This window comes from Neolamprologus brichardi, chromosome 10 (genome assembly GCF_056152115.1).
Source record: "Neolamprologus brichardi isolate AB-2024 chromosome 10, ASM5615211v1, whole genome shotgun sequence".
Classification (NCBI taxonomy): Eukaryota; Metazoa; Chordata; class Actinopteri; order Cichliformes; family Cichlidae; genus Neolamprologus; species Neolamprologus brichardi.
The window spans coordinates 14366245-14391992 of NC_142113.1; the positions used below are offsets into that span (position 1 = coordinate 14366245).

The 25748-nt window shown below is 41.2% G+C and overlaps 1 protein-coding gene across 3 annotated transcripts in view; it reads right to left on the reverse strand.

The window, feature by feature from the left end:
- Positions 1-1188: 1188 nt before the first annotated feature.
- dlg4a (discs, large homolog 4a (Drosophila)) overlaps positions 1189-25748 on the reverse strand; it is a 64210-nt gene continuing 39650 nt past the window's right edge. For all 3 annotated transcript variants that reach the window (XM_006802259.3, XM_006802258.3, XM_006802257.2), the window contains exons 3-22: positions 24259-24315; positions 17059-17112; positions 16343-16393; positions 15276-15400; positions 13461-13630; positions 13181-13317; positions 11533-11677; positions 10662-10797; positions 10399-10555; positions 10202-10304; positions 9700-9814; positions 7819-7995; positions 7667-7709; positions 7546-7576; positions 7088-7135; positions 6875-6976; positions 6536-6708; positions 5769-5881; positions 5568-5659; positions 1189-4660 (exon numbers count right to left, since the gene is read on the reverse strand). In XM_006802259.3, the coding sequence (XP_006802322.1) occupies positions 4554-4660; positions 5568-5659; positions 5769-5881; positions 6536-6708; positions 6875-6976; positions 7088-7135; positions 7546-7576; positions 7667-7709; positions 7819-7995; positions 9700-9814; positions 10202-10304; positions 10399-10555; positions 10662-10797; positions 11533-11677; positions 13181-13317; positions 13461-13630; positions 15276-15400; positions 16343-16393; positions 17059-17112; positions 24259-24315 (2136 nt within the window). In that variant the 3' untranslated portion in view covers positions 1189-4553. The remainder of the gene's footprint in view (positions 4661-5567; positions 5660-5768; positions 5882-6535; positions 6709-6874; positions 6977-7087; positions 7136-7545; positions 7577-7666; positions 7710-7818; positions 7996-9699; positions 9815-10201; positions 10305-10398; positions 10556-10661; positions 10798-11532; positions 11678-13180; positions 13318-13460; positions 13631-15275; positions 15401-16342; positions 16394-17058; positions 17113-24258; positions 24316-25748) is intronic.

Below are 25748 nucleotides of genomic sequence, written 5' to 3' on the forward strand. Positions count from 1 at the left end.
GATTAAAGAGAGAGTTTATTCACAGAGTCGGTTTCTTAATTAGGAGGAAATTTCAAATTCTAACTTTGAAGTAAGCAACTTAATTTTGTTGTTTTTTTCCCCCTCTTCTCTCTCCCCGCATCTATCCATCTGTCAGGCATCTGGCTTCTTCGAGAGTCCAACTGTGCATTCTTACACCAGCTTGTGGGTATATGGATTGCGTGCCTTGGTACATGAAGTAGACATGATGACTGATAGGAGGATAACAGAATCATGTGGATGTTAGTAACCTGATGGCTGTAAGACTTCACCGTTTTGTCAGCTAGAATCCTGTTTATGGTCTTTGATGGATGTTCTCTCATCCTTCTGCCTGATTCTGTTTGTCACTTGTAGTTATAATACATCAGGCACTGGGCTCGGGTCAGATAGAATAACAATGTTCTGTATTTCAGGAACCGAATACGTGGTTTAAGATAAAATGTAATTTAAACCCCTTAACTTCTTTCAGTAACTCTTATTAAACTCTACAAAGGTGATATGTTTGGATTCTGCTCAAAGCTGGGATATCTTAGGGAAAATGGGATTTACACAAGCACAACAACAGTTCAGTGGGTTGCTTGGTTGCACAGCAGGAGTTTGTAATGACCTGCCCATTGGCAAGTCAGTAAGCTTAAAAGCTTTCTGGATTTTTGTTTTATTTTGCCAAAGGCCTGTTTTTTCAAGCGGCGATAGTTAATTTGTGGCTGCATAATAACAAATAAATTCAGAGTTTATGAAGAGAACGAGCTCGGGTAATAAATAAATGTGGCATTTGCGAGTTTCTAATCCAAAGAGGTTAAGCAATCACAGGGATATAGCATCACAGCGGCCTTACACACAATCTAGAATGTCTACCTACACATACCCAGGCACTGCAGCATATCATGCGATCAAAAGAAGGGATCCTCGTGATTGTGTGCTTTTCTAAAGAGAAAATGGTTCCCCCGATGAGTGAAGGCAGGGTGGGGAAGCAACCAGCAAATAAGAGCCAGAGCAAGTCTGTGCAAATACATCTGAGAGGAGCTTGTGTAAGCAGCTGTAAATGGAGAATGAGTGCCCTCCCCTGGCCGGACTGTTATTTTCTTCACCTGTGGAACTGGGGTGGGTGTGGGAATCCAACTATTAACAGGAACAAGCAAACAAAGGAAAAAAAGAAGGCTGCTGAGTCCATTTTCAGAAAGCATTTTTTAAATTAATTTTTATTATTTTATAGCTAATTTACAACAAGCGCTTCACTGAACTGGAACATTTTATTTTGCTTGATACTGTCATTGTTAAATATATTTTTCTGCATCAGCTGACTCTGTTGTAACTTTGTAATCAGTCTTTTCTGTAAAAATTCATATACTTTATAAGGAATATCACACTATGATAAGGATGGCTGAGAGAGATATTAAGAAATACACTGAACCCTCAAATAAAGAAACCCAAAACATATTGTTCAATTCATGGATGTGTCGCGGTGTGTCGTAGTTTCCGTGAGTTCTCTCTATGTGTAAATGTTAAATGCATGTGTGTGGACGTGCTGATATCTCCTTGCGTGTGTCGTTTCTGTGTCTGAGCAGTTAGAAACTGGGCTGTGGCTCTGATGGATGCTGCACTTGCACCAATTCAGCAGTGTGAACGGCTAAAACCTAAACCCACACGGCACTCCAACAACATATTTACAGCATTCCTGGCCAAGACCCGAGAGTTCTCTCAATGTGAAAAAATACAAAAATATACAGACAGGTGATGCAACTAGTGACAGTTCTGAATAAATCATATATATATATATATATATATATATATATATATATATATTTCAAACAGAAATTGATAGTCGTCATTCACAAGCTTCAGCTATTCCAAACTGAGCCAACAGAAGCATGTGAGCATAAAGTAAACAAATATAAATATGAATGGTCACTTCCATCGATACTTCCACCTTTACTCTTTTAATTCAGAACAAATCATAAGTAAATACAAAACACATGCTCTTAAAATCTTGACATGGGGTCCTCCTGCTTTCGCTCGCCATCTTTATCCCGCCGATACCTGTAGCATATAATGCCGTCAGTGCAAACTTTATACAGTTTAAATCTTAGACCCATAAAACCATCTTCATTGCATAACATCATAGCAGTATTGCACTACATCTTCGTGTGCGTGTCTCGCTCTCTCACTCACACACACACACACACACACACACACACACACATTACAACCATAAGGATGGATGTTCTCATATAGCGTCGCTTCTATTTTATACACGACACGCGCTTTCTTGTCACTCTCGCACACAAGCGGCAAACACATACCCACACAGTCACACAGACGCACGCAGCTGCATTGCACACGTGTTTAAGTTTGTCTTCAGCGCGTACAAGAACACGTCACGTGTTCTCGGTTCTAGTGTGAGGTCTGCTTTACGTTGACTTCAATGGTTCAGTTAGTTGTGTGTAGCTTTCTGCTGCGCTTTGCAACACGAAAAATGGGATTGTGTGTAAATCCAAAAACCAAACTGCAATATTACCCCCCCCCCCCCCCCCCCCAAAAAAAAAAAAAAAAATCAATGGAATATCATTTGGAAATGTTAATTTTTTTACAGACTTAATCCCGTTAGAAATTGTCATAAAAAAGATATATATGCATATATATATATTTATATATATAGGCTATTTATTTGTTAAACATGACTTAGCTTTAATTTGTGTGGACACGAGAAGGAGAAAGAAGCAGGGAAAACTGGAAGAGAGAGAAAGGATTAAAGGACATATTCCTCCCACACAGAGGAGTCCCCGCACATGAACGAGCACCACCGTGCACACGCAGACACACACACTTACACACACACATACGCCATGGCTTTTAACTGCGACCACTGGAGACGGTGTGTACGTCTGCGGCAGGGGAAGGGGGGGTATCTTTTGGAAGAATGACCGATGAGTTTGCTGTGGTGCGATGAAGCTAAGAGCTCTGCTGTTTGTGCCTAGAGAGATAACATTCATCCTGGATGCTGACTAGCAGGTCAGAACAGCCAATCCGCCTGTAGAGGTGTGCTAGGTTACAGCTGAGTTTACGACCCTATGATTGTGTGTCTGTGTGTGTGCGGTTGTGTGTGTGTGTGTGCCGCTGTAAGGGAGTGAGGGTGTGTGTGTGTGGGTGCATGAGTGTGTTTGTGTGCATAAGAGAGTTGAGGCTAAACTACACGCCAGAGCATCTAGTATGCTCAGCACTGGCCTCTCATAAACATAATCACATGATCATGTCTCTCTTCTCTTCTTGAGACATGCTAAAAAAAACAAACTCCTTCACTTTTTTCTCCTTCCTTTAGATTATTATCATGATTTTCTTCCTTTGTTTTTCTCTTCTCTCTCCGTTGTCTTTGAGGATGCATGCAGAAATTCAGCGTATGAGGTTTTTAGCAATATAATTATTTGAACTGCCTTTAAATAATGCCTTGCAATATTCAACATGGGGTGACCCGAACAAACGTCAGTCTTGGCCACTGAGGTGTTATTCTGAGTTCACACCCAGAACCAAGATGAGAATCACAAAAAGAAGAAAAAAAAAAGAAAAAGAAAAAAAAAAAAAGCGGGTCTTTGCTGAGAAAGGACTCCTGGTCACGTGGGACTCAGCTGGATCTGGGCCCCTGTTCTCGGTCTTCCCCGTTCCTGTCCTGAAACAAGGCAGAGGTGGCAGGACGAGGAGGACAGAAAGCCAGGAGGTGATATAAAAAGAGTGGCCACTGTCTTTTGTTGTTTGTTTTTAAAGTGAGGGGGGACCTCCATCTGAGACATCGGTGCACTGAGGTGTTCAATGTCGGCATGAGACTCGAGATGGCTCTGTAGGTGAGGCGATAGCACCTCAGGGTCCATCTCTGCAAGGTCATCCTTTATTTTCTTTCGAGCCCTGCTCAGAATTAATGTCTCATGTCCACATACATCTAGACTGCTGTGTTGAGCTCCAGGTGACGTGGGCTGCAGTTCACACCCGGCATCAAAATGCAACTGAAATCCGCCTGAAATAGTCACTTCATTTGCTCCCTATCTGGTGGGAAAGTGCACCTGTATCCAAACACAGGTTAAACACATTACATATACACAAGTTATTAACTGTGATTTGGATATTTGCATCCCCCCCCCACCCCCACCAGCACCCAGTTTAGGGTGCAGTCACAGCTGCATCTAGAGCTGTCCACTCGTGTATCCGAGATGCATTTTAATGCAAAGTGTGAACTGGGTCGGCTTCGTTATAGTGGGATACTGGTTTAGTCTTTTCTCTCAGTCTCTTTATACATCGCTGCATTTACATCTGTGTCAGAGTCTCTCTCCTTTTTATTTTTTATTTTTTGGTATCGTTCTTTGCCTCGCGGTGTCGCTGTGTTTTGTCTTAGTATGCGTTTATCTCTCTGTGTCATTCTCAGTGATTGCCTAAGCACTGACTTTGCTGGAGGACAGACAGGCAGGCAGGCGAGGCTGGCTTGGCTGTGAGGGTGAAGGGTGGCGGTCGATCGGTGGCTGTGAGGGAGGGGTGGTCGAGCGGGTGCAGCATCACAGCCTCTCCCGAGTGGGGATCCAGATGTAAGGCCCTGATTGCTCCTCAATCACTGTCTTTACTTTGTGATAGACCTCTTCAAAGCTGTCCCCTTCCACGACAGCTGCAGCGGGACACAGCATGCGTGACAGAAGGAGAGAAAAGAAAAGAACAAATAGAACAAGGTATGGGTTAAAGAAAAAAATGACACAGGCAGCAGGAAATTAAGAGAAGAGAGCAAAGACAGGAGATGAAATTGAAACATTGGTTGGGTGGTGGCGTGGGGATAAAGAGAAACTGGGGAAATGACAATTTAAGATATAATCAATTATGGATATAGTTTTACAATCTGTGTACGACATCAAAGAAGAGGCACATTTACATCAGCTAAGTAGTTCTACACAGTTTCCCATGTGCTTTGAGTGCTTGATGAAATGTCACACCCCCCCACTGTTCATGATTTGTTAGAAATTGTAGACAGCGTTGAATTTGCTGTGAAACCTCGCATTCATATTCTGCCAACTGCTGAGATTTGCCCTAAATGCATCGCTTAAATGTTAAAATGCCCCGAGTCCTCCCAAAAGGCATTCCTTTTCTTATTCAGATTGTTCAGTCGTGCCAGTACAAACGGGAGCCCGGTCGCTGGCATTTGTTGGCATTAAACAAAAAAAATCTACGAGGACTACAAGAGGAAGGTTGATCACCTTCTAAAGTGTGCGTACGAGCGCCAGCAAAACACGGTCAGCCTGTTGTTTCTAGAATCTTGTAATGATAAAAGAGATGTTTTTTTCCCATATCAAATAGATTATGAGTAATCCTACATTTGAGTGCAAACACAGACGCATAAAATCCTGTTTTTCCATCTGGTTCTGCTAAAACCTAAATGTGAATCCCTCTGCTAAGAATGCAGTGGATAGACAGTGCATTGAAAAAAGCTTACTTTTTTGTTGACTTTACATTTAAAATGTCCATGTAATTAAGTGCAATCTCAAACCAAACCTCGTGCACATGTGATTGCTGCATGCTCTTACCGGTAAAACACTCTAGGAAGTCTTGTTCTAGTTTGAGGGCTCGGTCCATTCCTTTCCTGGCCTGCTCCTCTGTCAGGCGAGTGTTGATTTCTCTGTTAATCAGATCAAACAAATATAAAATCACACCTGCTTTCAAGCTGTAAAGAATAATCATTGTCAGAAATTTTTTTCTAAATGCATATAGAAGATTTGAGCTCATACAGGACATTCTCCAGCGACTTGGGCCGCACAAAGATGGCAATTGGGTGAAGCTGAGCTGCTTGTAGTCTGCGCACAGCGTTGGCTGAGACATCCAGGATGCAGTGTTTCCCCTGCTGCTCATGCATGCAAGCAAGAGAGAAATGATAAGTAAATACAAAAATAGAATGTTATTTTACTAATGAATATTGTAGGTTAATTGAGCCACAACAGATTGCAGCTTATTACTTAAACGGAGCATTGCTGTTATAAAACACAAAGTGTTTTTAGTGCGAAAGGATTCATCATACTTAAAGGGGTAAGGGTTTTTTTCCCCATGTCTTTTAGTATTATTTATCTACAGTGTTTTGCGTCAGTTGACCAGTTTTGAAGAGATATCTGCCATCACCTGAATACTATGGACTTAAATATTTGCCTGGTGGTGCTTCAAGCTCCTAAAAACTGTGATTTTGTGGTTTCTGAAAGAAGCGTTACTACTGATGTTTCACCACACAGCCCAAGTGCTATTTAGTATATTATACATGATAGAAGGTCGAGTCTGCACATATCTACTCAAACCCAAACCGATTTAGATGAATAAAAAGCAGGTATAGAGGTAAAATATGTAAATATATTTGGGGGTAAACTGTTCCTTTAAGTAATGTCCTTGTGCCTGACTTCATACTCTGAGTACTAAAAGGTTTTTATGGCATTATTTTTCAATATCTCAATGAATCTGGAGGTAATGATCCCATTTTATAAAACCCATTATCCAACACGCTGCTGCACACCTGCTCAGCCACCTCACGGACACTCTGGACACTCGTGCCGTACAGGTGACTGTTGTACTGTCCGGCCTCAATGAACCGATGGCTCTGGATGTCCTTCTCCATCTGTTCCCTGGAGGACACAAAGTGATAGTCTCGCCCGTCCACCTCATACTCCCTCTTGGGCCGCGTGGTGTCTGTCAAACGAAGAACAGAAAGCGCACCTCATTTTGAATCTCAGCATCACCTCTGCTTGATGCACTGCGCACACATCGCTTTAATATTGTCGCATTGTGCAGCGGTGGCAGCAAGTGAAAACTGGCGAACACATCTGTCTCCGAGACTGACAGCGTAATTACTTACGTGGGACACAAGATCCAAACTTATCGGGGAACTCAGACAACAGGTCATCATTTATCCTGTCCTTCACAGGACCCAGAATGATGATGGGCCTTGCATAATGTACTTATCATAAAGAGAATGAAAGGATAAAGAGAGAGCGGGATCATTCACAAAAGAGAAAATCAAAACAATGAACATTCATATAAAAGCCTGAAAGAGCAGACTTCACCTTACCTTCCACTTGGGTAACTGTCTCATAACTGTGTGAGGCTTTATCTCTCCCTGGTGAGAGAACACAGAAGCGTTCGGTTTCTTTTTGCCTTCTTACAAATGACACGTTTGCATCGGTTTGTACTTATATGCAGGGCAGATGATGTATCTTCAAAGGTGGCAGCAAATGTATGAGATATCATTATTGGCAAGGTGTTAAAGGCATGACTGTTTTGACGTAATGTGTGCTTTGGATTATAGCCTTCTGGGAAATACTGAAGGAGAAGTCTTAGATTCATATCTGGCAGTCAATAATCTGCTCAAATAATAGTGGCATTTAGAGATATCAGCAATGCCAAGAGTAGAGCAAAGGTGATGATGACACTGCTTTGTTCACACATTTGTTTTAGTTCCAGCTACTTGCACCTTTAATGCATATTACTAATCTCTTAATGGATGCAAAAGAGCATCCACCGAATTACCTTGTGTGCTCAAGCTGTCCCGACCAAGGTCCTGTAACAGAGACAAGAGCAGATATTTACCGATCAGGACACATTTTGAATGAACTCCCCTCCTTCAGAAAGCTATAATGAACAAACGTACCCTCTCTTTGGTGTTAACACGAGACCACTCTTTTCTTTCCACCCTGTAAGGAAGAAAAATGTGTGACAAAGGTGAGACAACCTGTCATTAGCACCGAGCTGCAGCGCTTTACTCTACATTTCAGTAAGTTTGCTTCATATAAAGTGTCTGACCTGTGCTTGCTGGGGATGAAGCCAACCTCTTCAGCCTCATTCTGCGGGCTGACCTTACGGGCCTGCCACCACTCTTCATCTCCGCAGTCCAACACGTGCAGCACGTCTCCAAACTTGAACCCAAGTGCTTGACTGAGAAAGCCACAGTCGGCAGTTTTATCATAGTCAAAAAGAGCCCTGGAAGGAAAAAGAGGATTTCAATGAGGCATTTCATAAAAAGCCTTTAAATATATATTTTTTAAAAAGCCACTGATATTCCAAAAACTGCGCTTTTAGTATATTTTAATTTGCATCGTGATAACAGAAACATCCGTACAGTTGGAAACGTTACATTGTAAGCGATGTGTGCTAAAAAAAGAATTTTTGAATTTTAACAAGTGTGCTGACTAAATGGAGAGAGAGGACCAGAAACATGCTTGACATTTTCATAAAGACAAAGCGGATAGGAATAAAACATTGGGGGTACGCTGCTATACTGGCATTTTTAAAAACAATTGTTTTTAGCCACCTGCGGCTAGCACTGAGTGCCCCGCACGACTTCCGTTATTCAGAAAAGAAGAATTTGTACGAAATATTGGATTTAGCCTAATTATGAGCTTTAAAAGCATGACTGACAGCGTCTGCTTTCCATGTGCCAGTGGACGTATAACACACTGTGTGAAATGCAACCTTGAACTGCTTCTCTTTCCAGGATTTTTTTTTCTGTTGAGCAAAGCATACCTTGAATACCAGCGACTAGTCCTCTCACCCACACTTCTTATAAAGACCAGTGTGTATTCTGTGCAGTGTGATGTGATGTGGTGTTTGGATGTTTGCTTGTTGGTTTTTGGCTTAAAGTATTTCTGCAACCTGCAGTGATTTTGAAGATAATTTGCACTACAAGTACTCTTTAGTTTGTCTTAAATAAACATAGTTAATAAGTTGGTTGGTGTAAATATTTAAATGGAACATTTCCGAGTAAATTCAATGTGGGTTGGTTGCTGTGTGGCTGTAGAGCTTAGTTTCCATGGATTAATCGTGACATTTTTATTTAACTGCGCAGAAAATAAAGAGCGTTTCAGTAACGTTGTGTTGACTGCTCTAAATGATTACCTTCAGTAAACACGTGAGTCTGTTGTATACACAGTAAACACAGTAATGCAATGGTGTCCTGCTGGTACTCCCTGTAAATCTAATATTGGCGGTGAATACATCAAATGGTAGCTAAATGCATATAAAGGCCCAGGAAACAATAATAAACACTCTAATGCTGTTGACTGAGACATATTTGCAGACAGATACTTTACATTTTTCCTCTTCTTTCCTTCTTCCTCTTAAGGCTTGTAGTTTTTGTGATATTTGTATGTCGCCTTGTCATTTTATTTCTCTATTCTTACTTCATATTGTGTGCCTTTGAAGCCGGACTATACATTGCCTTTGATAACGATTCTACTTCTACTCCTGCGGCTAAAGATCCTATTCTGACTTTCAAAACTCAACACTTCAACTGAACGAGGCTTTGCAAATGTTTCTTTGTAGCAGACACAGTTGGCAGCATAATGGCGTTCAAGTGGAAGGACGGCTGAGTTCAAGTAATGGCATTTTCTTTAGTTAAATATGCTTGACATATTTTTGGTTTTGTGCAGGTAGATTTTTAGCTCTCTGACTCAAAATACTTTAAACAACATTCAATTGAACTAAATCTGCATTATTTGAAGTATTTGAAACATCCATACGATATATGCTGCAATATAACCTCTCTTATTATTGATAAAAAGCTGTGGATTTCTGCTATGCTGCAGTCAAACGATGCATTAACCCAAAAACCGTATCCTCAAGCCACTTTGATCTCATCCTATAAGGCTAATATCAAAGGTAGTTTTTCTGCTTTTAGTGTGAGACCTGATGTAGAAGCCTCTCTTTGGATTACTCCTTAGGGTTGTCGTCCCAGAGCCCATGCTGCTGTTCATCAGCTGTTCCCTCAAGTCATGGATCTTAGCCTCAAAACGACTGTACTCTGCAACAGAGAAACACAAACATATAAGATTCCATATTTTACTCGCAGACACCTAAAATGTTTGCTTCAATAATAATAAAGATCTTTCTCTTTTCCATGTCTAGTCCTTCAGTGGCTGAAGTGTGGATAAATGGATTTAGCTGCAGATGTTTGATCTCTTTGTTTCAAAAAGAATCTAAATGAGAAATTACTAAGTCATTGTTTTGTTCTTTGCCCATCGCCTACATTTCCACCTTATTTAAAAAACTAGTCCTACCATTGCATTTAGTCATTTTCTTCAAAAAGAGATTTTGAAGCTTATTTTAAAGGGCAATTTTTAGACTCATTGCTCAAACAAGTTTTGCAACATATAAAGTTCTTTGTGAGAAGGTCTCTCAGTGGTTTTACCATCGGGTCGGTACTGCGCGATGATGGTAACTGTCTGGCCAGCGTTCTTCAGTGCTGCAGCTGCCTGTTCGTGCGTGGCCATACGCAGGTCCACGCCGTTTACCTGTCACACACACACCATGACTGTTAACACCTGACGACCCAGTGCTGCAAAGGATTACATGACTACATGATTACTTGAAGAAAACTGTCATTACACTGAGGATCTGATCCCCTTTGTGCAGCTCTCCGCTGAGATCAGCTGGACCGCCTGCCAGGATGAAGGAGATAAAGATCCCCTCGCCGTCCTCTCCTCCGACGATGTTAAATCCCAAACCTGTGGAGCCTCGGTGGATCAAAACTCGACGAGGCTCTCTGAAAAAGCGATGAAGGAGACAAAATAAGTTTTGTAGGGCTAAAATGCCCCCATAATAATAATAAATAAACAAGATAAAACTGCAGTTCAAGGATCATTGCTCACCTGGGAATATCATCATCTCCCATCATGCCGTGTAGAACAGGAGAAAACCGACTCGGTGAGGTGGGAGTGAGGGCTTGCGGGTAATCAGATCCGAGATAGTTTGGGTGGCTAAGTTCAGTATCCATATGGGAATATGCTGGAAAAATAAGCACAAAACCAAATGAGGTGTAACGTACCAAGCACATGGATTTTATTGTACTTCAATTTTCATGCACTTTTTTCTTGGTTTCAGGTCACAGGTTGGACTGCAACTTAAGAAAACACCAGAAAAATAGAAAAGGAAACACTACGGGAGTAGCGGAAAACAAATCTGTGTTTTGGGGGGGAAAATAACAAGACAAAAGTGACAGAAACCAAAACATGCACTGAGACACGCTCAAAATAAACAGAGGATTCATCAGTGTAGTACAAGAGAAAAGGTGAAAGTAATGTGTTTTAATACTGTACGTACATGTTTGCTATTAGACGTTTACTGTTAGCTTGCTGTTCCATTAAGTTTTTGTCTCCCAAAATCACATCTGTTGTGTTTTGTGAAACTTTTTTCTGGTGAAATTTGTATTTCTGTTGTGTTTTATTCACTTTTCATTGTGTTTCGTGTGCTATTACAGCATTTTTTTCTGTGTGTGTGACCTCTCAGGGCCCACCACAGCTCTCACTTTGTAGAGAAAACTGGTAGAAACTGGTTCTGAACTGAGCTTTTACTATTCATAGAAATCCCACAGTCATCTCTAGCACTTAATAAGACTTTTTCTCCCTCTGTTCTATTTTTGACAGCTGTTCCAAACACAAAAACAGCAGGTCTTGTTTTTAATAGCTCAAAGTTCTCTTTAATACGGGGTGAGGAAATTTGGGCAGAAGGATGGAGGCTTACTGCTGGTGAGGTCAGGAGGGTTGTACGAGTTGGTCAGGAACAGGTTGTTGGGCTTGGCCACCCTGAGGTACACCACCTCGGCTGTGTTCTTCAGAGCCCCCACCGCATCCTCGTGCATCACATCCTCCAGACACACGTTGTTCACCTGATTGTTCGCAACAAGCAAGGAAACACAGGTAAGGTAACAAAGTGCAAATAAGAAGGCTGTCACCCCTGTGACTTCATTATGTGTGTTCCAGCAGCACTCACGGATTAGATTTAACAGAGACATTTAGCAGCTAGATTCCAGTAATGAAAGCAAAATTACAGTTTAGTCTGTGGAAAGTTAATACATGTTAGGGAAAGATGTTAATAACATTAATTTTTAATGGTAGAACAATAAGTTTTAAGTGATTTATTGTAACACAGACCAGTTTGAAAAATGCGCTAAGCGAAGTTGCTCCATGAGAGAATCTCTCTTTGTCTAAAAGCGGGAGTCACATTCATTTCCATCCATGGGCTATATTCAGCCCCATGAGATATCGAGTGTGCCAGGCCAGTAAAACCACTTCCTAACACATCTAAAATTCTCCCTGTTTTTTAATGTAATAAGGTACAAGATACATTTGGAAAATGTTCATATTTTATGAAGCATCCAGGAGTCTGAACCTTTTGAGGTCCTCTCACCCTCAGCTGGTCGAGGTGGATTGCTGCCCATCCCTAAGCCTGGTTTTGCTAGAGGTTTCTTCCTGTTAAAAAGGGTTTTTTCCTTCCTTCTGTTGCCACGTACTTGGGGCAACATAGGGTAGTCTGATTGTTGGGGTCTTTCTTCTACTATTTCTGGGCCTTTAACTTACAATGTAAAGTACCTCAGGGAGACTGTTGTTGTGATTTGGCGCTATATAAATAAAACAGAATTGATTTAAATGCATATATATCTTAAGAAAAACAATATCCTCCACATTCAGTCAGTCTACTGTTAGTATAACCAAACGCTTTGTCAAATGTGGAAAAATCGCATCAGTCACACTTAGCAAAGCGTTCCAGATGGGACCCTGTGGAGGGCTGGTTCTGGCTCACTGACCTCATGTTTGACACCCCTGATGCAGAAATTAGAGTATAAATCGCTAAACTCAAATTGGTTTAGACACCTTTAAAGTGGACGGGAAATGCAGGGAGAGAAATAGTTGGAATGACAAGTTCCAGCTGATTGAGAGTTAAATCAAAGAAACTGTGGCTGCGTGGTGTTAACTGTAGGTTACAGAGAGAACACATAATGTATTTTTTAACAAATTCACAGGGAACAAAAGGATGCTGCCACATCCCATTCTGAGTTAAAGCAACGGCTCAGACACCATTTAGTGGGAACAGCACCATTTTGAAACTGGTGGTGTTGAGCTGTGTGTTCCCCAGCAGGTGGCAGTAATGCTGCTTAGAAATCACTCTGGCATTGTTGTAGTTAAGGCTCACTCCATCCTACACATCTGTTAACATATTAATGGTTGTAATGTTAAACCATGAAAACTGAGAGCTGTAATTTATCTTGGCTCTTGATACGTCAGTGCCTCATATGTGCGCAATGTGTGAGTGTGCATACGGGTGAGCACGAGTCCATGTATGAGGACACATGTCCCTGCATGCTGGAAGCTATTATATGTGAGTGACTGACCGCTAAGATCTTGTCCCCAATCTGCAGACGCCCATCTTTATGAGCTGCTCCGCCTTCAATGATCTTAGTGACATAGATGCTGTTATCTCCTGGTATGTGCTGGTTCCCCACCCCTCCAGCAATGCTGAAACCTAATCCTGAGAAAAGGGGGAGCAGAGCGTGAGCAAAGGAGGTGCAGGTTAACACAGAGTAGATTTGCTAAATCCAGAGGGCACAGCTTAGCATCCGTAAGCCCACGCAAAAGCCTTGATGCTTTGCACCAGTCCTCGCTTGCACATACCTTTAGGCCCTTTGATGAGCTTGATTTCAGTGACTTTTTCCGCTGCTGGTTTTCTGCGGAGAACGTAGAGGCGGACGATAGCACCTGCCTCCTTAAGAGCCTCCACAGCTTGGCTATGTGTCACCTCCCTCACGTCCACATCATTCACAAATAGGATGCAGTCGTTCACACTAAGAAACGGAGAGAGACAGAGAGAGACTGTGGGCGCGAGAGGAAAAAATACCGCATGAGTTTTTGTTTTGGTGAAGAAGTTTGGGTGTAATCCTCCACCAGACGAGGTCAGGAACAGTCAATCTCCAGCTACAGCCGCGCTGGGGATCCAGTTTCACTGCAGCCTTTTTTTTTCTCCACTTCTCAGTGACTAAGATTAAAGAGGGTATAATCTCTTGCTCTATTGATTTAGCACCGGGGGAAAGCTGCAGTATAGCTTCTTTGTGTTAACCGCTCATAAAAAATGATGACGACTTGATAGGTAAAGCGAAAGTGACAGCCTGTGTGTATAGGAGAAGCTGATTTTCAGCGATGAAATTGCTATTTTCAGACACACACATTTTTTTCCCCCTCCAGGGCCGTGTTTTCGTGATTCCATTCATGTATTCAAAATGTATTTTATGGCCATGAAAATGATGATGCGTAAATAGGACTGAAATTATTCTTGCAGGCTGCCGGAGCTTTAACCACTGAAATACATCACTATAGTCAAATCCAAAGGGACCCAATCACAGCTGACATCTTCATGCAAATGATGTTACATCATCCGAGCTGCATATTATCTGCAAGGCTGCATGTAGGAAAGATTGAAAACATTTTTATCATGCAATGTTTTTTTCAGCCTCCACAGAGCATCCATATATATTTATTGATGCACTGTGTTGATTTGAGCACAACCTTTATTAAACATGTGTATGTGTAGGGGACTAAATATTCCAAATAACCGTCATTTAACTGCGAAAAATAAATAAATCGGTTACTTTGATGGAAGAACCTTTTAACAACCACGTTAAAATAAGCAGATAGTAGCTCAATTAAAGGCCAAGGACAAAAAAAAATACTTGCATTCAAGCAAATATGAGCATTTTCATTAGGTCTTCTTCAAACTCATCATTCCAGATGGAGGTTTATAGGTCAAGTGTAAAGAAGATGATGCGTCTGTGTTAAAGCACAGTCACAGAAATGGATCCTAAGTGTTGTTTTTTTCCCACAGAAAGGCAAACTCTGTACTACATCCTCTTATGAAAGTGGCAAAACATGCATATTATTACATATTCTTGCAACAAGCATGGTTAGGATTCCATCTTTTTTCATTGAAATTTAGGCAAGAACAGTTCTTTTCTTCCAAAAATATGTTGCAGCTTGCCGCTACATGTTTTGTCCATTAAGTGAGAGTGTGGAGATTTATGGCACTAACCTTGACACACAAACCACATTTTAAACGTGCTTTTCCATATCGTGAGTTTAAAGTGGGACCTCATTTCTCATATACAACATATTTAAGCCCTACTTTACTTCTTTTAAACATGGCATCAAAATGCAAAAAGACCTTTAAACATGTCGGGGAAGAAAATACAAACTCTTAGCTAGGCTGAGGCATGCCTTTCTTAAATTAAACAGACAGATGCTCTTACATGTAGCTCTGAAGCTGAGCAGACTGAACGAGCAACGAGTTATGTACAGTACTGTGTTACATTACTTTGCACTTAAAAAAGAAGACGGGAGGCTTTGCTTAAGCATCCACTTCTCTTGTCTTGGGTTTTGGAATGTATGTGCGTACAGACTGGATTTGTGTTTATTGGAGCTCGCTGTGTGCGCTTTTACCTCAGCCGTCCATCCTGAGCAGCAGCTCCTCCAGGTATGATTTTGGTGATGAAGATGCTGGGGTCATCGCCCACATGAGGGTTGTCTGTTCCCCCTGCTATGCTAAAGCCCAGGCCTGAGTTACCCTGCAATTCGATGCAAACAAAACACACAGTTATCTACATTCATGTGCAAGAGAAAGTTTTCCTGTGACTGCATGCAGTCCTGTGAAAAAACAAAAAACACAGCTCTATTGAGCTCTTGCAACAGCATTTTAATAAGGCTGATGTCTGTACTTTGACTGGGACATTAAAATACCTTCTTTTGCTCTTTTCGAGCCATTCTGTTGTAGATTTGCTTCTGTGCTTGGGGTCACTGTTCTGTTTTTGGGCTTTAGCTCACGTTTGACTCTAGATTACTATAGTAAACAGTGGAGTTTATGTTTGACTCAATGACATTGTGCCTGGGTCTTGTGGCTCTAAAACAAGCCAGTGCTTGACAGTTGGCATGAGGTGTTGGGCGCTGATATGCTGTGTTTGGTTTGGGCCAAAACTTTCCACTTTGGTTTGTTTACATAAAACTTTACAAAGCTGTGTTGCCATGTTCTTTTTAGAGAGAAGAGGATTTCTCCTGGCAACTTTTCCAAACATGCCATACTTGTTAAGTCTTTTTATAACTGTACCGTCATCAACCTAACATTTAACTCGTGGATTTTTGGAAATTTCTCTGAGCATTGCACAGTCTGACCTTAGGAAAATTACTGCACTCTGTTATCACACACCTGAGTGCCCCAGACCAGCAAACTGTCAAAACCTGTGCTTTTACTTGTTGAAAATCACTTATTCAAGTGCATTTGATTAGCAGCACCTTGCTGCTACTTAATTCTTAAATCCCAATTGAAGCAGTGAGGTTGTACTTAGTTTTTCACTTTGTCATCTGAAGGTTTTCGTGTTTCCATGTCTTTGAATGACTGGAGTGGCATTTATAGATATATCACTCACAGCACTTTTCCATTCATGCATCCATAAAAAGCTAAACTAGACTGTAAATGTGTAATGAGGTTTAAAAGATCACATCATGACACTCACTCTCTCCAGTGTGATTTCCTCATACTCGATTTCGCCTTCTGTCCCATTCACCTGTCAAGAAGACATCAGTTTAAGGGTGGTGTCCCTGTAGACTATTTTTGTCACAACCAGTCAGCTAAATTTTTATCTCTAGCATTAGTCCCGTGGACTGGATCATCATATGTGCACTATTGACTGCCGCACTGTTCTTTCAGTCCCATCCTTCCTTCTGGATGAACAACTTGGCTCCACGTCAGCTTTACCTTTGCAATTACAGTTCAAGAGGACGAGGAGATTTAAGTAACTTCAGTCTTCAGTGTTTTGGTGTCTGACCTAGAAAACAACTTCTCTTCATGCCGTAGTGGTGCAAAAAATGCTGCTGCTGCTGCTGCTCTGTGATTGCAGGCATTTCCTCATTCTCTACACAACTCGTGATGATACGGTCACTGCTTTTCCTTACAGATATGACACCATTTCAGAACTCTGAAGCAAATTAAGAAATATTTCTATTCTGCCAAATGTATATCAAACAAAGAAAGCTAATTTAATTAAAACGGAGGGAAAATTCATCACTGTTACCGTGCAGATTAAAACAGTGTGCAAAGCCCTACCTGCAGGGTGGGAAAGGAGTGGAATTGAACTGATAATGTACAATGAATATGAAGGCAGTTAAGTTAGCCATGTGGTTAAGCCTAACGTAATAATACAATAAAGGGAAGATTAAACATAATCCTTACATATGGGGAGCCATCGAGTGTGTCAGTGTTCACGACCACTGGAGGAGTGTTTCCCTGGAGGCAGAGAGAAAGGAAACATTATTAAGAAATAATGGCAGAAATTCAAATGTGAGGCAAGTCTCGGCTGAGCTCTCAGTGTACCCTTGAAACCTGCAGTCGCAGCCAAGACTGATGACCATTTTAGCTGTAAGCTGTGATGACACTGCTCTCACTATGCTTTGGTTATCACTCTGCTAAAGGATGGAGAGCACTGCTCCTAAACCATTCGTTATCATCCATCCATGATGGACACAGAAATAATTCACGCAGGCCCTTATACTCATGGCCATGGTTTTATTTTTGCTCTAGCTGCTAGTCGAATTACAGAGCTGATGCACTAAGTGGTCATCTCATGGATATTGCGGATATGTTCCTGCCCATCGTTTCAAAACAAACATCTCAGTATTTCGTACATATGGCAATTTCTGTGGAGAGTCGGAGGATGATGAAGACACGGTAAACTGGTATAATGACAATGACACACAGCATGATTAGCCCATTTAGTATAATGCTTAATGGTCGGCGATTCTGTCCAAAACCATACTGCAGCAAAGCTCACAGAGCCGGATTAAACCACAGCATTTCAACAAGTTATCCATCAGGATCAAAGTGATGCAGAAAATAGCACAAAAAGCAGCAAATCAGTGGGTGGACAGGATTTTTGGCGTGGACGTGGGTTGGATTTACCTGCCAAGAATTTTCTTCCAGCTCACCTGAAGTGTCACAGTTTATCCACGCTCTTTTATTTCACTTCAGTTTCATTCATACAGCACCAGCTCGCCACAGCAGACATCAACACTGTACTCTCGTTCTTTCATCATTCTTTCAGGGATTCACTCACATCTTCAGTCTATCTGTCGCTCTAAAATGCAAATACACTGTTGACCGACTCCCTGTGCAAACTCCATTGTTCATTTTTTTTTTGTTACTGTTCTTTAGCGCACGCTGATTAGCATGGGGAAGACACTGTGCATCCAAAAGTGCTTACAGAAAAGCAAACAGCAGCACAAAATCAGCCTGCTGACCTTCACAGACCTGACAGCTCTGACACACACAAACAGCTACGCGGCCAATCCAAACACATGCGCTTTCAATAAAACGGCTTCATAATCCTAGCCAGTGATCTTTATGGGATGCAAAGGGAAGTTATTTGTTTACACTCTCTAAGACGTTCAAGCTGAGCCAGAGGAAGAAGTGTTATCCGCTTATTCATATTTTCTCTGAAAACAACATCTGGATGTGATACACTGTAGAAATACATTATAGCAGTGCAGCAGCTTTTCAGCAGACTTTTAACAACATGCATTTTGACTGATCACAGCAGGAAATGCAGATAATTTACATTTTGTTTGTAATGGTTCAGTTTCATTAGGCGTTCCACGGCGCAGCAGGAAAAGTGCAGGGGTAACTAATGACATTAATGAAGCCTTTGTTTCACTCTGTGTCCCAGAGCTAGCACGCACTATAACAACATCCTGGCACAGCAAAATTATTTCATTAACAACATTATTTATATCTGAGGAGCCAAAAAGTTCAGTGAAGCCTGCTCCTTCTAAACATGCTGGATGTGTGGAATTGCCCGACGACTCTGGCAATTTCACAAAACGTCAGTCCTCCTAAAGAAAAGACACAAATCTCTCTTCTGACGAGTGTTTCAACTGCTCACTGTCTGATTGCAGCATCGCCTGTGCACGGCTTCATCACGCACGGTAGCCGCATCCAGCGGTGCTACTGAACATTACGTCAAATTCATCCTTATCTGGAGAGAGAAATAATGAGTATAGCTAGCAGAAATCTAAGCCTAGTGCAGGCAATTTCCCTGCAGGGATTTTGACAGAGCTCTCTTTCTGTCTCTCCGCTCTGTCAAGTCTTTCGACATCAGGGCGGTTAGGATTTACAGTGTTTGGCTGCTCTTGCCCACCTATATTTTAACACCACCTATTCAGCCATCCCTGGCATGGCTCTATAGGCAGCACCGCCATCCATCAGCAAACGGACACTAATGCATTTACAATTCAAGCAGGACTCTGCAAATTTGCATCACTACTCACACACGGCCTGAGCAGGACTTGATTAGTATTAGCAGATCTGATTACTCCAGCTCACTGTGATTAAAATGTCTATTATGAGCTTTAATGGCAGCAATTTGAAAAGTTAAAAAAAAATCCTGGTGCCTTTTAAATCACACAATAACACAATGCACATACTTTAAAATATTTAAATAACAAAACACACTAATGTAATATTCTGTGCCGGTGACATTTTCATTAAAATCTGTGCAACTATGCTGAGGTGGAGTCATACAAACAAGCAAACATGAAGTAAACATGTTTAAAACATGCCTACCATTTTACGATGCCGACGTTTCTTGCCCTTCCGTACATTGTTGAGGAATCGGCAGCCCATCTTTTTGGCGTACCACACAGACATAAACATTGTGTTTCTGTCCTTAGATGTCAGTCACTGATATTCAATATTACACCCTGTTCAAGTCTTACAACGATATACAGACACACTGAAAGTGTGGTCAAGGTGTTTTTTTAGAGTACCCTCTGCAAGCATCTTCATTCAAATTCACCACAAAGTACCACCAAGGTATTGTTGCCAAGCGAGCCATTAGGTCTAGGCCCTGCCATAACAGTAAGCTTCCACAGTGGATCGATTAAAAGATACCTGTTTCAACTTAAGATATTACACTTGAGTTTTACATTTAACTCAAATCTAATCGAACCCTGCTGGCATGCTCAAGACATGCAACGATTTCATGTCCAGAATCACACAAAGAGCACAGCTCAGTAATGTTTTCCTCCTGTTGAGTCGGTGCTGAAGATTTCATCCACCAAGGCTGAGGCTGATCACTTGTTGCCAGTAAGTCTTGTTGTAATCTGATACCCGATCATCCACTCTTCGGGAAGCCATCTATCCAGAATAGAAAGAAATAGATCCCTTCATTCTCCATCCTCTCTGGTAGTGGACTACGATAGCCGTGCCTCCCTGCTACTGGTCTGTGCTCAGAGAGAACGCAGTTCACATTTTCTGCTGCTACTGTACTGTACCCCTCCCATCCCTGCTGCTGAGAGAAAGAGGAGCAGGCAGGAAAGTTTGATGGCAATTACTTAGCTGTCTCACTGTATAATGTCTACGCTGGTGATGTGAAAGGCTGAGGACTGAACTTAAGAAGGACAAGTGGCGCAAACTGGCCTCCCTTTTTTCTTAGGGAACACTCGACACTGAAATGTTTGTGAGTACTGTACCAGTTCTAGTAAAAAGAATGAAGCCTGAACACAGTAGTGACAGCTTGATTGGAAAAAAAATGAAGCTTGCCATGTGACGTTTTTGCCAGAGCTGAGCTGTTTTTGAAAGTGTGTATATGTCCGTAAATTAGGGCCCTTCAAAGGAGATTTTGATTTGCGACGTGAGGAGAAGCTGGAGTAATTGCAGGGCAGCGTTTGCAGATAATGAACAAATCCTCCTTTTAATTTCATTCAATTTATTTAATTTCAGCTCAATATTTGTGTCTCTTCTGCTCTCTTCGGCTTTCTGCTTCACCGTGTTAGCGCTGCTCCATTCAAAAACAGCATAAACAGCAACAGAGAGTGGCTGGTTTAACATTTGTGTATCTTGGTTTAAGATGCCGATGCCCTCGTGTGACATCCGCTCACTGTGAATATTGTTTTTTGCAGCTTTACTGCAAACACAAATTATTTTCAAGTTGGGCCATCAGTATAAAACATCATTTTACATAAACTTATCAACAACGTAGTTGCCTGCCAATGCATTTTTGTTTTGTTATGATGAATATAATTGCGTTGAAAATAACATTGAATATAATAATATTCTCTCAAGACATCTCTAAGGACCTTATTGAAGGACCTGTCATCACTATTGACAGCAATACTCCTGACCGAATATGGAGTTGAAGAAAAGAGGAGGGGTTTGTTTGCCATTTTTACCTTGAATAATTAAACAGGACGTGAGGTTACTATGAAAGCACATCACCATGTACAGAAAAAAAGGCTTAAATGATCCTTTTTCCAAGCTTGTGCAAGCTCTGTCTTTCAGAAAGACAGATGGATTGGCAGGCGTGGAATATATATGCACAAATGCATGCACGCACACTGAACAGACTTAAGCAAGGACATGCTGAAGGACAAGCTGTCAGCAAACGTTCTCATTCTGTGAAATAAAATCCCTCCATTTACCTAGCTAATATTTTCGCCCTTCTGCAAGGCCCTCTCTATCCTTTACTCCGCCATTCAGCACGAACAGCTCTCTCATCCTCTTTCAGCATTTTTTTCTCCCCCTCTTTCTCTCTCCCCTCTGCTTCCCAAAGGACCTGAGCTGCGGCTGCTCAGTAATTACACTGAAGCTGCAGGGACGTATTTAAACATTTATTAAAGAAAAATAGGGAGGATGGGAAAATGAAGATGGAAACCAGATACTGACCAGACAAGAATGGAGAAGAGAAAGGGGGATGGTATAATGGAGAGCTCTTGGGGAATCACTACAGAAACGTGTAACTGATCCTTACGTTAAAAACAAACTGTCTTTTTTTTTTTTTTTTGCAAAGTGTCAGACACGTGTCAGAGGGTTTAACTGCTTTGTCTGAAGAAGGATTTGTCTGATTTGGGCTGCGTACTGCGTCTGTGGTTGGAGACAAGAAAAGTGATATGCATCCTTTTTCATTAGAACTGAAGGAGTATAACAAATGGGTTGGTGGGAGTCTTCAGTAAGCACTTACAGCCTTCTGCTTCTCACTTTCAGCTTGTCAGGTGAAGGATTAATGGCAAAGATAAGGACTGTGTAGAGTTTTTATCTCAACAATTCAAAACTGTCACAATAAAAGTGCCTCATACATTATTAAAAAAGCCTACCCTAGGTTGTTTTTTGTTTTGTTTTTTCATTTTTAGACAGATCTCTGTCTTTAAGGAGAATTATATAAAGAGAAAGAGAACAAAAACAGTGCTTTCAGGCCAGTTCATTCACAATATATCGAATCAGATGACCCTAACCCTTTAAAGCATTATTTTCATATAAACTTGTAATAAGAAAACAAAGAGTGAATTCACTTCCTAAAGAAATCTCCACGTGTTACAGACGGGATACAATGTGACACAAAAAAGCTTTCATTTGCTGCGCTTGCTGTTAGACCGTGAACTTTAAGTAAACCAACAGCAGATAAATAAAAGCAGAGCAGTCAACACATCAGTTTCTATGTTTATGCAGGCTCGAAGAGTCACATCGAGTAAGATTCATCAGCACGAGCTCAGATCGATATCAAAAGTTCTGCGCAGTGTGAAGAAAAAAAAAGATTTCTAATTACATTACCAGATAAGTTAAAAAAAATGGATGTCATTTGAAGCTAAAGCACCTCTTTGCTAAATCATGTACATAACCCAAAGACCTTCTATTACTTGCCAAACCATTGCAGTGCTTCCAGAGACAATCCTACCCATAAATCAATGGGCCCTGGAGTGGTACTGGCAAACCCCACACCATTAGAGCAATAAAGACACAGACTGACGATACCGCCTACACATCAATGACAACCACACGGGCATTACATTGGCTGCAAACACGTCCACACACAAAGGCATTGCCGCAATGCATCTTGAAGACAGGACACACTTAACCCGACCAGTGGGGAAAATTGAGTGCATGCATCAACAGAATGCAGTCGTTCTGTGCATGTTTGAAGGAACGCATACAAACACATTTTTCTTACTGATGACTTCATGCTGGAGGCTGCGTGGTCTCCCATATGTTAAACAGTTTAATTCTAAGCATGTGTTATTAATTGCGTTGTGTTCAAAGTCAGGGCAGGCCCACAAAGACAAAGAATGACGTATAGTTTACAAGAGTAACTACTTGTTCGAGAGACACGGAGAGACTGAAAGCCAAACTCCACAGTGCACTTATTTCAATGATCCTGTCTTTTTGCTTTTAAAGTAATTACGTAGCAGCTCATTTCTAATGTTCAGATTTTCGACTAATAGAAACACAATATAATATTGTGTGTCTTTTGTTCTGTCTTCCTCCCCTCACCCCAAATTGGCCAGATGGAAGCCTCTGTGCCTGTTTCGGCCATATGTTTCTTCCTGTTCGAAGGAAGTTTTTCCTTCCCACCTTTCCCAAACCACTTACTTAAAAGGGATTGTGGAGATTAGAATATTATTTTACTGTTACTATTCATAACCATTATCATTATCATTAGGGGCTCTTCGATTGTTGGGCTTTTCTCTTGGTTACCTTACAGTCTAAAACACCACGAGGCGACTGCTGTTATGATTTTTGTGCTACATTAATAAAATGTAATTAAATTAAGTATCCTAATAAAAGGTTAGGAAGGAACAACTTCTCATTGGTGATAGATACATTTCTGTACCACTATAAGCACGTTTCGCCTTGCAACTGCGAGCAACACATTGAGCAAGATGCAAATGCAACCTCTCTCAAACCTCACAAAAATGCTTTATAGAGGAAGCAGGACAGCCAGCTTTTCAAGGTTATGAAAGTTGAGTGTGCACGGTCTAACACTGACACCTACAGGTTTCAGTCTCCCCTTGCAAATCTCTGCTTGTCTCTGTCTGTCCATATCAATGCCACAAAGGTTTAGCAATGCAGCACTAAAGGTTTAGCAGTGACATACATCAGGACTTTACATATGTCTCTTGACCACATAGATAGTTTTCTCATTGTGTTACATGTTTTAGGATTGTTGGGAAATATGAACTTCTACATGCACAAAAATGCTATAGTAGGTTATGTGTTGTTTAATTAGAACATAGGAACTGAAACATGCACGTAACGACTGATCTGAGCCTTACGGTGTGATTGAATTTTCAACATTTGAAAAACTATTCAGTTCCACTTCTGTGATTTTAGCCCCAAAAATAGCTACTGAGTACAAGCAGAACAAATCTGTTAGACAAAGGAGATTTGAATGACAGTGAGCATGAAGCCGCTGATATGATCAGAAACAGATGACCTCATACTCTGGCAGTACAGATAAAATGGCGATGAATGGGCAGCTGTCTCTCTGCAATCAGACAGCCAGCCAAAGACACGGAACAAAGATAAAAAACACACTGATTATGATGACTGATGATGATACCGGTAACTTTCACGTTGATGGACCAGCACGGATTGCTTTGCTCTTACCAGTGTGGAAACAGCGGAGGTGTACATTGGAGTGTGTCCCGTAGACATCAACACAGGCTGCAAAACAACAGAAGGAGAGGGTAATTGTGCAGGCCTTGTACATCGGCACAGGGAAGAACAGCGGGTACCACTCAGTCTTTTCTCTTGTGGCGATTGATTTTGTATATTTCTAAGAAATCCTGAAAGCAGGCCTTGAATGCGACAGTTAAAGGGCCCACACTGTAACATACTGTACTACAGTGTTGAAAGTAAAATACTTGTTATATGCAAAAACAGTGTACCACACAGACAGCACATCGAGAAACATTGATTAAAAATTGTATACTGATCGTTTATACAAGCACCAGCCCTGAAGATGGATTAATGCAGAACAGCGATCAAACAATCAAACTAAGCAGAATACACAGTGACACAGACGGACTGTCTCTACTACTCACTGATAGCTTATATATGAGAGAGTAAAAAACACTCAGGTACATACAACCATTAAGAAACAGTGGGACTGTCAGTGCTTGTTAAAGCAGAATTGATTACTCTGCACAGCTGAAGTTTTAAACAATCCACCGTGTGCCCATGAATTTTACAAACAGCAACACTGCAGCATTTTCACATGTCAGGAGACCCGTTTCCTCCCACTGGAAACGTTTTATATTACAACAAAGCATGTAATTAAAGTATGAATGTTAGGACAGCTGCATTTGCTGATCCAGCACAGCACTTCATTCAGTTGATTCATGCCGATTCCTCCTGTTATTAAAAGACACTACCTGTCTTTCTTAATATAGACAGTGCTTTCTATTCAGTGCTCCACTGGAAATATTTTGGCTTGCTAAATGGCAAATCAGGAGTCATATCAAAGCTAAAGAGTATGAAAAAATGCAGCGAGTCAATGTTTCTGCTGCCACGCAGTCTCAAGCATGTGAGATGGCTGCACGAGGGGTTAGGTAGTGTGGAGAAGGTTTTTAAAGATGGGAAAGTAAAACTTGGGCAATGTTATTCACTCGCTGGACCCACATCATCTACGTAAACGAGAATGAACAGCTTGTATAACTGGGGGAACATATATAGATGAGAACCGGGAGGAGCGTGTTTGGAGGCGTAGTCCCGCTCCTGAAATTCAGATACTTTATCTCCAATTGATGAAGGCCAGGCTTTCCAGTGTTGTTCAAAAAGTAACAAACCAGTTCACAAGAGCCCTCAGGGGTACTGTGTGAGGACACAGTACAAGCAAATGGAGTAACACAGTGCAGATAAACCAGACATCATCATCATAGTTATCCTGAAATTGACCATTATTGTCTTTAAATCTTCATCAAAATCACAATTAACAACAAAAAAATCAATTACCTGTAAGCCATATGTAATAATTATTAAATCTCTTTATCAGGCCTGTATTAATATTTGCGTGTGACTAATATCGCAGAAATCTGATCACAATATGATTTTTACTCGTCTAACTCTGAGTGAGACAAACATAAGGGTCGCCACAT